At 44.8% G+C, this 15332-nt stretch overlaps 1 protein-coding gene across 1 annotated transcript in view; it reads left to right on the plus strand.

Moving 5' to 3' along the window:
• STRIP2 (striatin interacting protein 2) overlaps positions 1–15332 on the plus strand; it is an 87816-nt gene that overhangs the window by 22129 nt on the left and 50355 nt on the right. The window contains exons 3-5 of the mRNA XM_081209952.1: positions 13325–13399; positions 13949–14083; positions 14447–14567. Coding sequence (XP_081066078.1) covers positions 13325–13399; positions 13949–14083; positions 14447–14567 — 331 coding nt within the window. The remainder of the gene's footprint in view (positions 1–13324; positions 13400–13948; positions 14084–14446; positions 14568–15332) is intronic.

Genomic DNA, 15332 nt, shown 5'->3' on the forward strand with positions numbered 1-15332 from the left:
AGGCCACACCCCTGGACAACACATGTCCACCTAGGCTATTCCCCTCTGGACCACATCATCTCCTCAGGCCACGCCCTCTCTGAAGCATACCTTCCCCTGCCACACCCCTTCTCTTAGGCCACACCCCTCTGGACCACAACCCTTCCCCTGGACCCCAGCCCTTTCTCCCAGGTCACACCCCTTTCCCTGCCCTGCTTCGCACCTTCCTAGAGCACTTTTGCCGGACTGGGATGTTTCCTTGATCCTTAACCATTTGATGCCTCTTGTTTGTGTCGATGGAGCTTAAAAAGGTAAAGGTAAAGGGACCCCTGACCATTAGGTCCAGTCTTGACTGACTCTGGGGTTGTGGCGCTCATCTCACTTTACTGGCTGAGGGAGCCGGCGTACAGCTTCTGGGTCATGTGGCCAGCAGGACTAAGCCGCTTCTGGCGAACCAGAGCAGCGCACGGAAATGCTGTTTACCTTCCCGCCGGAGCAGTACCTATTTATCTACTTGCACATTGACATGCTTTCGAACTGCTAGGTTGGCAGGAGCGGGGACCGAGCAACGGGAGCTCACCCCGTCGCGGGGATTCAAACCGCCGACCTTCTGATCGGCGAGTCCTAGCCTCTGTGGTTTAACCCACAGGGCCACCCATGTCGATGGAGCTTACAATCAGTCAATATCATTTTTGTTGTTCTAGCCAGAGGCCGTGACAAACCCTCAGCAAGAGGAACAATAGTCTGTCCGTCTGTCTGTCTGTCTGTCCGCCCATCCCTGTGCAGAAACTGGCCTTCTGAACAGAAGTAAAATTCACATTCGTCGCTCCACCCACATTTATCTAGTTATTTATTTCATAATATTTATATGCACTTGACTCTTTTTTAAAAAACAAAAACCCGAAAACCTCAAAGCCGTCTCCAAAAAGATAAAACAATTACCATATTTTTTGCTCTACAATACTCACTTTTTCCCTCCCCAAAAGTAAGGGGAAATGTGTGTGCGTCTTATGGAGCGAATGCAGGCTGCGCAGCTATCCCAGAAGCCAGAACAGCAAGAGGGATTGCTGTTTTCGCTGCGCAGTGATCCCTCTTACTGTTCTGGCTTCTGAGATTCAGAATTTTTTTTTCTTGTTTTCCTCCTCCAAAAACTAGGTGCGTCTTGTGGTCCAGTGCGTCTTATAGAGCAAAAAATACGGTACATGTAAGAACAATCCTCAGGCCTGCTTTAAAACATGCAAAGGTTAAAATACGGAAGGCGGTTAAAATCAGATCAACTTTCTAAGCATCTGGGGTCGGCTTGTCCAAACAGAAATGTTTTTCAGCAGCCCGGGGGAATATTCTGCAAAAAAATGATGACGTTGCATTTGGCGTTGCAAACTGTTGATGAAAATGCAGATGGGAAAAAGCGAGGGGAGCGCTTCATGCTGTAAAACAGAAAACCTCCCCATGTATTCGCACAAACTGCCCTGCTTCTCTCTGCCTATGTAGGTCAGCTGTTCTCTTCTGTGGGGCGGAATTTGCTTCCGAAAAATGAACGCCCTTCGTTGTAACACACTGTATTAGTTTATTTGACGAGGTCGTTTTCCAGGATATCGAAAGCTCGCGATTTGGGATTTGGATGTCTTCCGTCAGCTCACTGCCCACCCCGCTGTGTCGGCTGCTAGCAGAAAAAACAAACCCATCGCTTCTTATCTCTCTTAAACGGTGTGCATGTTAGGATTTGCTGCGAGGAGAGAGACCCCACTGCATAAGAGCTGCCCAAGAAGTAATTAAGCTTAAGTTCTGCAGCAGCTGCGTAAATGCAGAAATTCCCCCCTGCACACAAACAGCTGCCTCCTTTCCTCTGCTTTCTCCCCTCACATAGATTTCTAGGCTGTAAGCTCCTTGGGGCAGAGAGCTTTCCCACTGGGCCTTATAAAAGCACCAGGCGTAGCCTGAGTCCCACGCAGTGCCAGGTTTACGTATAAGCTAGACAAGCTATAGCTTAGGGCCCCACTCTCTTGGGGGCCCCCAAAAAATTTAAAGGAAAAAAAACCTGGATGTACATTTCCAAAATATAAGATAAAAAACAAATAAAATAAAACCTACATACAGCAACAATGTTTTGTGTTGTGTAGGCTCCTATTATGTAATTCATGGGCCCCACCTGCTAACCTGCTCCCTAAAATATCCCTGGTTTGCTCCTTTCCACATATAGTGTGCCTGCATCTGCATGGACTGGTCGTGTGGCAACATGTGCAAATGGCTTGAGATACCTATTAGGTCCATAAATTACCATATAGCATATCACACAAAAAACAGTGACAGTTTGTTGTTGACAAAGGACAGCTTGCCATATAAAGGGCCCCATTACCTTCAGGAGCTTAGGGCAGGCATAGGCAACCTCGGCCCTCCAGATGTTTTGGGACTACAACTCCCATCATCCCTAGCTAACAGGACCAGTGGTCAGGGATGATGGGAGCTGTAGTCCCAAAACATCTGGAGGGCCGAGGTTGCCTATGCCTGGCTTAGGGCCTCATCAACCCTAAATCCGGCCCCGGTCCCATGTTTGAATTTAGGGGAGTGATGCCTGGGAGAAGGGAGATTTGGGATGTGGTGGAGATTCTGTGGGAATCTCCCCTGCCAAGGCTTGCCAGACGCCATTTTCATAGAATCACAGAATTGTAGAGGGAACCCTGAGGATCATCTAGTCCAACCCCCTTATTGCAGGAAGTTGCGGCATCTTTGATGCTGGGCAAACCCCTTGGAAACAACAACAACAACAACAATAATAATAATAATTTATTATTTGTGCCCCGCCCATCCGGCTGGGTCTCGCCGGCAACTCTGGGCAGTTTCCAAGAAAGATTCAAAATACATTAAAATGTCAGACATTAAAAACTTCCCTGAACAGGGCTGCCTTCAGATATCTTCTAAATGTCAGGTACTCCTTCGGGTAGTGATAAAGCGGGATATCAAATCCAAATCCAAACTCATGTAGTTGTTTATCTCTGACATCTAGTGGGAGGGCGTTCCACAGGGCAGGTGCCACCACCGAGAAGGCCCTCTGCCTGGTTCCCTGTAGCTTTACTTCTCGCAGTGAGGGAACCGCCAGAAGGCCCTCGGTGCTGGACCTCAGTGTCCGAGCTGAACGATGTGGGTGGAGACGCTCCTTCAGGTATACTGGGCCGATGCCATTTAGGGCTTTCAAGGTCAGCAATTGTGCTTGGAAACAGACTGGGAGCCAATGCAGATCTCTCAGGACCAGTGTTATGTGGTCTTGGCGGCCGCAACAGTCTAGCTGCCGCATTCTGGATTAGTTGTAGTTTCCGGGTCACCTTCAAAGGTAGCCCCACGTTGAGCGCATTGCAGTATTCCAAGCGGGAGATAACCAGAGCATGCATCACTCTGGCAAGACAGTCTGCGGGCAGCGAGGGTCTCATCCTGCATACCAGATGGAGCTGGTAGACAGCTGCCCTGGACACAGAATTGACCTGCGCCTCCATGGAGAACTGTGAGTCCAAAATGACTCCCAGGCTGCGCACCTGGTCCTTCAGGGGCACAGTTACCCCATTCAGGACCAGGGAGTCCTCCACACCTACCCACCTCCTGTCACCCAAAAACAGTATTTCTGTCTTGTCAGGATTCAACCTCAATCTGTTAGCCGCCATCCATCCTCCAACTGCCTCCAGTAAGTTTGGCCTCATTGAAGGGCAGTATTTCAATATGAGTAGGAAAATGAGAGTACCGCAAAACCTTTAAAAAAAAAAAAGCACTGAATTTATATACCACCCTATACCCACAGGGCCCAGGGCAGTTCACAACATAAAATCACAATATAAAAACACAAAATGCATAATAAAAACAAGAACGGCCTAATAAGTCCCTCCCTCCCCAAAATCTTCTATATAGAATAGACACATTAGATACCATCAAAGCATTTCTGGCACTGTCTCTTATTAGACATTTTAAAATCTCTGTGATATCTGCATGTGTGTACGGTCGCTGTTTTTAATGCATTTTTGCTATTTTACTGGTTTATTACGTTGATTTTATCCTTTAAGCTGCCTTGTTGTTTTGTATGAAAGGCACTCCATAATAGTATATTTAATAAATAAATTGGTGCTTTGATAATACAATCATTATTTTATTATTACCAAGACAATATATTCAGCAATATATTTAGTTCCAGCAGTATTTCACTCTTAGTTCCGAAAGGTACACCCCAGAATTCTTTTTTTTTAAAAAAATATCTTTATTATACATCATTTTACAGTGGTGCCTCGCAAGACGAAATTAATCCATTCCGCGAGTCTCTTCGTCTTGCGGTTTTTTCATCTTGCGAAGCACGGCTATTGCGGCTTAGCGGCTTTAAGAAAAAGGAAACAAACTCGCAAGAACTCGCAAGACGTTTCGTCTTGCGAAGCAAGCCCATAGGGAAATTCGTCTTGCGGAACGACTCAAAAAATGGAAAACTCTTTCGTCTTGCGCGTTTTTCGTCTTGCGAGGCATTCGTCTTGCGAGGTACCACTGTACATAGAACTTAAGAAATACAATACATTACAATACATTATATACATACCCAACATACCTACATATCCTACGTGTACACCACAAATATTAGACTTCCAACTCTTCTCTTTATACTTTATTGCCAATCTTAACTCTGTACGTATTTCCTTTTAGTTATTCTACTTTTCCTTACATTTAACTAATCAGATTTTACTACGCCTTCCCTCAATTTTCAAGATTTAATCCATATCTGTCAGGAAACTTACATTATCCGTATGATTTTTAAGATCTTCTTTGAAAGTTAACCATTCTTTATTAAATTTTTGAATAGTATTTCCTCTTATTCTCCCTGTTAGTTTTGCAAGTATTCAACTGAATGACCGAACACTCTGGAATTCTTTGCTGCAGCGAGTTATACAGCTCTCCCCCCCTTTTTTTGCAAATAATTTAAATTCCTTCTTTATTTCAGTTGCAGTGTCCAGAAAACTACTAATTGCAAAACTCTCTCCCTCTCTTTCTTTTCCCAACTGCTTTTAAAATAGACATCTGTTGCATGCCAGGTCACTCTTGGACCACAACATCGTCAGTAAGAGGATGTGTAATAATATTGCGGTGTATTTATAGAGAACTCCTCATCTCCAAGGATCGCGGAGGCCGAGTGTGTGCCAGTCACGCTGGCAAGGGAGGACTCTGGGCAACGTTGGCGCGATGCCACCCAGGAAGTGAGAGACAGAGGGTCCTGAAGAATAGGACAGGTGTCAGCGTACGCGGGTGGCGCTGTGGGTTAAACCACAGAGCCTAGAGCTTGCCGATCAGAAGGTCGGCGGTTCGAATCCCCGCGACGGAGTGAGCTCCCGTTGCCCGGTCCCTGCTCCTGCCAACCTAGCAGTTCGAAAGCATGTCAGAGTGCAAGTAGATAAATAGGCAGGAAGGTAAATAGCGTTTCCGTGCGCTGCTCTGGTTCGCCAGACGCGGCTTTGTCATGCTGGCCACATGACCCGGAAGCTGTATGCCAGCTCCCTCGGCCAGTAAAGCGAGATGAGCGCCGCAACCCCATAGTCGGTCACGACTGGACCTAATGGTTTAACCCACAGCGCCACCCGCGTCCCATAGATGGTACTTAACACCTACCAAAATAGCTAAACCGTGTAAGACAGAAACAAATCTGTGCTGGAGGTGTGGTAAAACAGAGGGGACACTTATACGTGTTTGGTGGAGCTGTGAAAAAATCAAAAGCTTCTGGAACATAGTGTATGACGAGCTTTAAAAAATGTTTAAGTATAACCTTATGAAAAATACAGAAGCTTTTCTACTCGGGATAACGGACACAGACATAGCAAGAGAAGATCAGAAAATATTCCTCTATGCCACAGGAGCGGCAAGGATCCTAATTGCTAAAAACTGGGGAAAAGAAACTGTGCCAACAAAAAAGGAATGGCAAGACAAACTGTTAGAGAATATTGAACTGGCTAGATTAACAGAGGCAATTAGAGATCACACAAGACAAGAGTTTCAAAAAGCATGGGGAGAATGCAGAGAATACTTCACAAAACAGTGCCCTAAAATACATACCTGGACTTGTTTGGATTAATGTCTGCAGGAGACTTTGTGGATATTTAAGTTAGAATTGGAAAAATCTTAATAATTACTCATAAAGGAAACAGCTTATAAGAAGTAAATAGGGAGCCCAGATACAGGATAAAGGAAGTCTTTTATTTGGTTGTTTGTATTGTTGTATGCTATGCTCATTGTATGTTATGTTCACGTTTAATGAGGGTGGATTTCTGTATTGGGGGTGGGGGGTGTATGTTATGTTGTAAATAAAATTTCCAATAAAAATTTATATATATAAAAAAGAGAGAGTTGTGAGTCAGAGCCTCACGTCGGGAAAAAGATTCCTGCAATGTGCAGGGTTGGGCTAGATGACCCTTGCTGTCCCTTCCAGGGTGAATTTGATTTAAATCAAATCAATTTAAATCACTACTTGGTAAGACTTGACTTAAATCATATATTTTTAACAGAAAGGCTCGTTCTTGCTGGTATAATCTTAATATTTACAACTATTTTTTGTGAATAATAAATTATCCGAGTAGTTTTTACAGTTATATCAGAAATTACTGATTTGGTTATATATATATATATATATATATATATATATGCTTTCGTAGATTTTCACGGGTACAGGAATGTAGGTTTTGGTGTCTTCGGGTGTCTTCCCGTGTAAGAGTTGGGGTGTCTAGGCGACGTTTCGACGAGGTCTCACTCGTCATCTTCAGGCTGGTGCTTTCGGCTTCTTGTTACTAGAACAGAGCAGGATCTCAGTGTTTGAGTTCCTATAAATACTGTTGAGGGGGTGTGGTATATAGCCTCCAACGTTCTGGGCAGATAGGAAGTTCCTAGGTTAATGTGCCTTTTCTTCTTTTGTTCATTAATTACTTGAGGGATATCTTGAGTGATTACTTGAGTGATATTCTGAGTACCACTTAGGAGGGTCATTAGGTGTGGATTAGTTGCTAAAGCTTTTGTGTCTTGACCTCTTGACCTTGTGAAGAGTTTTTCTGAGAAGATGGCTGTACTGCACTTAGTTGTGCTCTGGCTTGGCTTCGTGTATAGGGGCGAGCTGTGGTTTTGTGCCCTGTGCCAGCCAGATCTGTGTAGGGATTGCAGGGGGGTGCAGCATCCGGAGGTGCCACTATGGTTTGGCTACTGGATGGTGTCTGTAATTTATCTGTGGAGAGGGTCTGGGTTTGGGTCTGGTGTGGTTGATTGGAGATGGCGTTCTGTGTGCCTCTGGTTCTGGTGTCGGTTTTTGTGGGGAGGGCTAATTTCCAGATGTCTGGCAGGCGGGACGTGTCGTCACGCTTGTTCATGTTGTGAGGGTGTTTCTCTATCTCGATGGCTTCCATGATTATTCTCTTGTGGTGATGTTCCATGTTAAAGAGCAATTTGGAATCTGCAAAATTAATTTCGTGTCCTGTTTCTTTCATGTGTTGGTAAAGAGAGGAAGTTTTTTCTTCTTTTTTGACGGCATTCTTGTGTTCTGCGATACGTGCATTTATTCGTCTGTTTGTTTGTCCAATGTACGTGGCTGGGCAGACTTTGCAGGGTATTTCATAGACCCCTTGGTTTTCTAACTGGATTTTATCTTTTGGGTTTCTGAGGATATTGGCTATTTTTTGGTTGGTGCAAAAGGCTGTTTTGATATTGTGTTTATGGAGGATTTTGCTAATTTTATCTGTAGTGCCCTTGATATAAGGAAGGAGGGCCATGCCATTGTTTTCTTCTGTGTCTTGGTTTTTGGGGGGTGTTTCTTTTTGGATTAGCTTCGTAACCCTGTTTTGCTGGTATCCGTTGGCGATTAACACATTTGAGAGATTCTGTAACTCAGTTGTCAAGTGGTCTTTGTCAGCCAGGCGTTTGGTTCTGGAGATGAGAGTCTTGGCTACGGAGTTTATTTGTGCAGGGTGGTGGTGTGATTGTGCATGTAAGTAGCGGTTGGTGTGTGTTTTTTTCCGGTAGATAGTGTGTCCTAGGGAGCCATCAGGTTTTTTGTAGATTAGGACGTCAAGGAAGGGAAGTTGGTTGTTGGCTTCTATTTCCATAGTGAATTGTATTTTGGGGTGTAGGCTGTTGAGATGTGTGAGGAAGCTATCTAGTTTTTCCTTCCCGTGTGGCCAAATTACAAAGGTGTCGTCAACATATCTGAGCCAAAGTTTGGGTTTGTGTTCTGACTTGTCTAAAGCATTGGTTTCAAAGTGTTCCATGTACAGATTTGCGATGACCGGTGAGAGGGGTGATCCCATAGGTGCTCCTTCTATCTGTTTGTATCTTTGTCCATTGTGGATGAAGTACGTGTTGGTTAGGCAGTGGTTGGTCAGGTCCAGGATGTATTCGGGGAGATTGTATTTGTTTTGAATGGCTGTCAAGGCTTCATTAATGGGCACTTGTGTGAAGAGAGATACAACATCGAAGCTCACAAGTAGGTCATCGGGATGTAGGTTTTGCTTCTTTATTGTTTCTATGAACTGGAAGGAGTTTGTAACGTGTGAAGCGATAGATTCTGCATAGGGCTGAAGTTGCTTAGCGAGAAATTTAGCGAGATTTTGTAGAGGTGAGCCTATGGAGCTGACTATTGGTCTGAGTGGTGTTCCTTCTTTGTGTATCTTGGGGAGACCGTAGAGTTTGGGGCATCTGGATGATTTTTCTGCATATATATATGCAGGTTTTGGTGTTTTCGGGTATCTTCCCGTGTAAGAGTTGGGGTGTCTAGGCGACGTTTCGACGAGGTCTCACTCGTCATCTTCAGGCTGGTGCTTTCGGCTTCTTGTTACTGGAACAGAGCAGGATCTCAGTGTTTGAGTTCCTATAAATACTGTTGAGGGGGTGTGGTGTATAGCCTCCAACGTTCTGGGCAGAGAGGAAGTTCCCAGGTTATTGTGCCTTTTCTTCTTTTGTTCATTAATTACTTGAGGGATATCTTGAGTGATTTCTTGAGTGATATTCTGAGTACCACTTAGGAGGGTCATTAGGTGTGGATTAGTTGCTAAAGCTTTCGTGTCTTGACCTCTTGAGCTTGTGAAGAGTTTTTCTGAGTTTTTCTGAGAAGAGTTTTTCTGAGAAGATGGCTGTACTGCACTTAGTTGTACTCTGGCTTGGCTTCGTGTATAGGGGCGAGCTGTGGTTTTGTGCCCTGTGCCAGCCAGATCTGTGTAGGGATTGCAGGGGGGTGCAGCATCCGGAGGTGCCAATATGGTTTGGCTACTGGATGGTATCTGTAATTTATCTGTGGAGAGGGTCTGGGTTTGGGTCTGGTGTGGTTGATTGGAGATGGCGTTCTGTGTGCCTCTGGTTCTGGTGTCGGTTTTTGTGGGGAGGGCTAATTTCCAGATGTCTGGCAGGCGGGACGTGTCGTCACGCTTGTTCATGTTGTGAGGGCACAAAACCACAGCTCGCCCCTATACACGAAGCCAAGCCAGAGCACAACTAAGTGCAGTACAGCCATCTTCTCAGAAAAACTCTTCTCAGAAAAACTCAGAAAAACTCTTCACAAGCTCAAGAGGTCAAGACACGAAAGCTTTAGCAACTAATCCACACCTAATGACCCTCCTAAGTGGTACTCAGAATATCACTCAAGAAATCACTCAAGATATCCCTCAAGTAATTAATGAACAAAAGAAGAAAAGGCACAATAACCTGGGAACTTCCTCTCTGCCCAGAACGTTGGAGGCTATACACCACACCCCCTCAACAGTATTTATAGGAACTCAAACACTGAGATCCTGCTCTGTTCTAGTAACAAGAAGCCGAAAGCACCAGCCTGAAGATGACGAGTGAGACCTCGTCGAAACGTCGCCTAGACACCCCAACTCTTACACGGGAAGATACCCGAAAACACCAAAACCTGCATTCCTGTACCCGTGAAAATCTACGAAAGCAAATATATATATATATATATATATATATATATATATATATATATATATATATATATATATATATATTTGCTTTCGTAGATTTTCACGGGTACAGGAATGCAGGTTTTGGTGTCTTCGGGTGTCTTCCCGTGTAAGAGTTGGGGTGTCTAGGCGACGTTTCGACGAGGTCTCACTCGTCATCTTCAGGCTGGTGCTTTCGGCTTATATCAACAACCTCAGATATGCAGATGACACCACCTTGATGGCAGAAAGCGAGGAGGAATTAAAGAACCTTTTAATGAGGGTGAAAAAGGAGAGCGCAAAATATGGTCTGAAGCTCAACATCAAAAAAACAAAGATCATGGCCACTGGTCCCATCACCTCCTGGCAAATAGAAGGGGAAGAAATGGAGGCAGTGAGAGATTTTACTTTCTTGGGCTCCATGATCACTGCAGATGGTGACAGCAGTCACGAAATTCAAAGACGCCTGCTTCTTGGGAGAAAAGCAATGACAAACCTAGACAGCATCTTAAAAAGCAGAGACATCACCTTGCCAACAAAGGTCCATATGGTTTTCCCAGTAGTGATGTATGGAAGTGAGAGCTGGACCATAAAGAAGGCTGATCGCCGAAGAATGGATGCTTTTGAATTATGCTGCTGGAGGAGATTCTTGAGAGTCCCATGGACTGCAAGAAGATCCAACCTCTCCATTGTGAAGGAAATCAGCCCTGAGTGCTCACTGGAAGGACAGATCCTGAAGCTGAGGCTCCAAGACTTTGGCCACCTCATGAGAAGAGAAGGCTCCCTGGAAAAGACCCTGATGTTGGGAAAGATTGAGGGCAGAAGGAGAAGGGGACGACAGAGGACGAGATGGTTGGACAGTGTTCTTGAAGAGACCAGCATGAGTTTGACCAAACTGCGAGAGGCAGTGGAAGACAGGAGTGCCTGGCGTGCTCTGGTCCAGGGGGTCACAAAGAGTCGGATACAACAGTATAATGCCCCAACGAGTCTAGCATACTGCTCCCACAGTGGCTGAACACTCGCCTGTGGGAAACCCGCCAGCAGGATTTGAACGCAAGACCAAGTCTCCCCTTCTGAGGTTTCCAGCAACGGGGGTTCAAAAGCGTTGCTGCCGTCAACTGTGGAAGGCAGAGCATCGCCATTGTGGCTAGGAGCCACCGATAGCCTTCCTTCTCCCCAGTGAATTTGTCTAATCCATGTGCCCTCCTGCAACAGGCATTCCAGCCCGCCAGCGACAAGAGGCCCCTGAGCTAAAAATAGGAAGTCCCTCTTGCAGAGGGCTTGGCAGTCGCATGAACATGCATGCGCGTTCGTTCACACATGTGCCAAGGCCTCTCCCCAAAGCAGCAAATGAAAATAATCGAAATTTATTTATTTCCCCCCCCAAAAAATTATTAGTTTTCACAATATTGTAAACAAACAAACAAACACACAAGACAAACAAACACAAATCATAGCCTTATTGAAAATTACACTTATTCACTTTGTTAAGTGACCTCCTCGCTTCCCCTTGGTTGAATTTCATTGCATGTCCTTTTAACAGTTTTCCAAATCCCAATTCTTATGAAATTTAACTTAAACATTAATATCCGTAAATCTTCACCTTATGGAATTAAACATATTAATTCATCACTTGACATAAATAAATTCCCAAGACAATTAAGTATCTGCAAGTTGTTTTCAGTTAATTTAACTTAACAAATTTAACTAGATAATCATTAAATTTATTCCACTCTTCCTGATACTCCTCCTTCTGATCGCAGACTCTTCCGGTTAGGTCGGCTAGCTCCGAAAAATCCATCATCTTCATCTGCCATTCTTCTATCGTTGGTAATTCTTGGTGCTTTCCACTTTTTAGCTAACAAAATACGAGCAGCAGTTGTGGCATACAGAAATAATTTAACATCTTTCTAATAATCGAAATTTAAACTGCCAATGCCATAATGCCATTGGGCGAGTCTGCGCTGCGAAGGCATTTGGAATATTGTGTGTGGTTCGGGTTGCCTCACCTTGGAATAGATATCGCAGACTTGGAATGGGGCAGCCGAAAGGGTCAAGGAGACAGAGCGACTCCCCTAGGAGCAAAGGCTGAAAAAAACTGACAAAAGAAAGGACAGATAAGAGGAAATACTTCTTCATGTAGCGCATCTGTGGAACTCATTGCCACAAGAAGCAGTGATGGCCATTGATTTGGATGGATATAAAAGCATCACCTGGAAAGCCATGGGTTAGAATCGTAGAATTGTAGTTCTCGCATTTCAAACCAGGCATAGGCAAACTCGGCCCTCCAGATGTTTTGGGACTACAACTCCCATCATGCCTAGCTAACAGGACCAGTGGTCAGGGATGATGGGAGTTGTAGTCCCAAAACATCTGGAGGGCCGGACCAGGAGGAGGAGGAGCACCAGGAAGAATGGAAGAATTTCAAAGGCTATTTACTCAAATATGCTAAGATAAATTAAATAGAATCACTTGCAAAATAATAGATAGGCTAAGGATTTAAATATGTGAAGTTATAGAATAACATGTTTAAAGTTAAGATGAAAAGAGACAAAGATGTTAAGAGGATTAAGTAAATTTTATGAGATTTTATTTTGGAAAACCGTTACAATGATATATAATGAAATTCAGTCAAGGGAATTTGAGGAAATCATTTAACAATGTTACTAAGATTGGATCAAGTTCAGTTATGATTTTTGTTTGTTTGTTTGTTTAAAATTTTGGAAAATCAATAAAATTTTTGAGAAGAAGAAAAACATCTGGAGGGCCGAGTTTGCCTAGGCCTCTTTCAAACCTTCCTTCCTCCTCTTTCTGTGGTTCATTAAATTTATTCTTATCATTTCCTGCACATTGAGTGAGAACTGTTGTTAAACTATTGAAACGTATATAAATGGAAACTATAAATAAAATTATTTTTATTTATTTTTTAAAGAATCCTAGGATTTTAGATGTGGAAGGGACCCTAGGGGTCATCTAGCCCAACCCCCCCCCCTGCAGTGCAGGAATCTCTTGCCCAACATAGGGCTCGAACCCACGGCGCTGAGATGAAGAGTCTTATGCTTTACCCACTGAGCTACCTTGCTTGCCCTGCTCTTAGGATGGGCAGTGTTAAGTTGTGGGCGAACATATCAGACGACACAGCGATTCTTCAAACAGCTCTTGTTTATTCACAGGCCAGGACAGAACTGAACTGAAGGGTTCAGCCAGCCTGCTTATATAGAGCTCCACTACAACGCAACAGTAACAACTTTCTAAAACTATCCAATCACTGAACGTCACTTTCGATCCTTCATTTGCATAGCTATCTACAGTATCCCCCTGCTGGCCCAGGATGAGAACTTCAGTACATAACAGGCAGGGACGGTGGCGCTGGCAGGTGCTGATTTGTCTCCCCCTCTTTCCCCCTTCTCCGACAGAACTGTACAGCTACACGGAGGAGCCAGAGTTTGCCGCTAACAGGAGGTGCTTTGAGGAGGATTTCCAAACACAAGGTATCTTTGAATTTTATTATTACGGTCCCAGACCAGTTCCGGCTCACTTACAATATCGGGGAAATCGTAAAACACAACAGGAAATACATTGAATTGCAGTTGGGTATAACAGACAATTCAGATATAGCGGCAGTTAAAAATCTTGATCACTAAAATATAACCTAAAATTGTCATTTAAAACCTTAATCATTTTGGTAGCACAGCTTGTTCCCTAAGTTTTACGGCAGTCGCACAGAATTTGGCCACCCTTAGTGTGATCTCTACATCCTTGTCCTCTACCAGGAGTTTTAGACATTGAAGTTCAGACCCCTTTGGAATGTTTTCTCATTTCTCCTGAAAGTTAATAGCGATGGAGACAGGCGCACCTTGCCAGGGAAGGCATGCCACGAGCAGGGAGCCACCGCTGAAAAGGCCCTGCCATGGTTCAGTGCCAACCAGGGAACTCCCGGTGGAGTTAGCTGAACTCCTGGAAAGGGGCTAGGGAAAAGGGGGGGGGCATTTGGCAGTGATGTTCAGACTTTGTTTTTTTGGGTCCTTCTTTTCCGACAGTGAAGGACAAGCAGTGGTCGGAGCTGGATGTGGCTCAGCAAAAGGCCTATGTGATGCGGCTGCTGGATGGGCTGGAAGTAGTCAACAGAGAGAAGAGGCTGAAAGTCGCCCGGGCGATCCTCTACTTGGCACAAGGTAACCAAGTCGTCTTGGTCTCGGTGGAAACAGCAGCCCTAATGCACCGTGCTTTTGGGGCAGAACATTTTCTCTTTAAGAGAAAGAAAATGAAATGTATTATTGAACACAAGCCAAAATCACAGGTACCAGCTGTACTCAGCTTCCCGGAAGGAATAACCCAAACATCAGAAACCTTCTGCCTGCTTCTTTCACATAGGAAGAAACCTTCCAGAAGCCTCTTGAGCGAAGTAGAATAGGGAAGATCTCTGCACACCAGATCAATACTTTCTGTACTTAGAAAGGCAAATTGACAGCATCGTCTCATGTCTCATGCCCCCCTCCCTTACTGGCTTTTTCCCTCCCCTCCTCTCTTCTTCCCAGGGGTCTTTGGGGAGTGCGACACAGAGGCAGACGTCCTCCGCTGGTCCCGGCACAACAACTTCCTCCTGTACCAAATGGGGACCTTCACTGCCTTCCTGGAGTTGCTGAACATGGAGATGGCGTAAGATATTCTTCTGAAAACAGGATCTGAAGCTGGCATTTTAGTGCGGGCTCCTTTTGACTCTGTTCCTGGAAATTGCTATTTCAATTTTTAATAAATAAATAAATCAGGTGTGCATTGGGGAGGGGGAGTTCTGCTTCACAAAAACTCACAGACTGACCTGTGGAACTCATTGCTGCAGGCTATGGTGTGGCGAGAGCAACCTGTGCAAGGACTGGGTAGGTGAAGCAATGGTGGACAACGCATCGGGGACCACCCTGGTTGCCGGACGAGGGGTTTGAGGGATGGAAATATGTTTCAGTGGCAGCAGAACTGTCAAAGATCTACAACTAATCCAGAATGTGGCAGCCAGACGGGTGACTGGGACTGGCTGCCGAGACCATATAACACTGGTCCTGAAAGACCTACATTGGCTCCCAGTACGTTTCCATGGTGTTGACCTTTAAAAAGCCCTAAACGGCCTCGGTCCAGTATATCTGAAGGAGCATCTTCATCCTCATCCTTCTGCCCGGACACTGAGGTCCAGCTCCGAGGGCCTCCTGGCGGCTCCCTCACTGCGAGAAGCCAGGTTACAGGGAACCAGGCAGAGGGCCTTCTTGGTGGTGGCGCCCGCCCTGTGGAACGCCCTCCCACCAGATGTCAAAGAGAAGAACAACTATCAGAGTGGCTGGGGAAACCCAGCCAGATGGGTGGGGTATAAATAATAAATTATTATTATTATTATTATTATTATTATTATTATTATTATTATTATTATTATTATTA

Source organism: Podarcis bocagei (genome assembly GCF_964188305.1).
Source record: "Podarcis bocagei genome assembly, chromosome: 10".
In the NCBI taxonomy this organism is placed as follows: domain Eukaryota; kingdom Metazoa; phylum Chordata; class Lepidosauria; order Squamata; family Lacertidae; genus Podarcis; species Podarcis bocagei.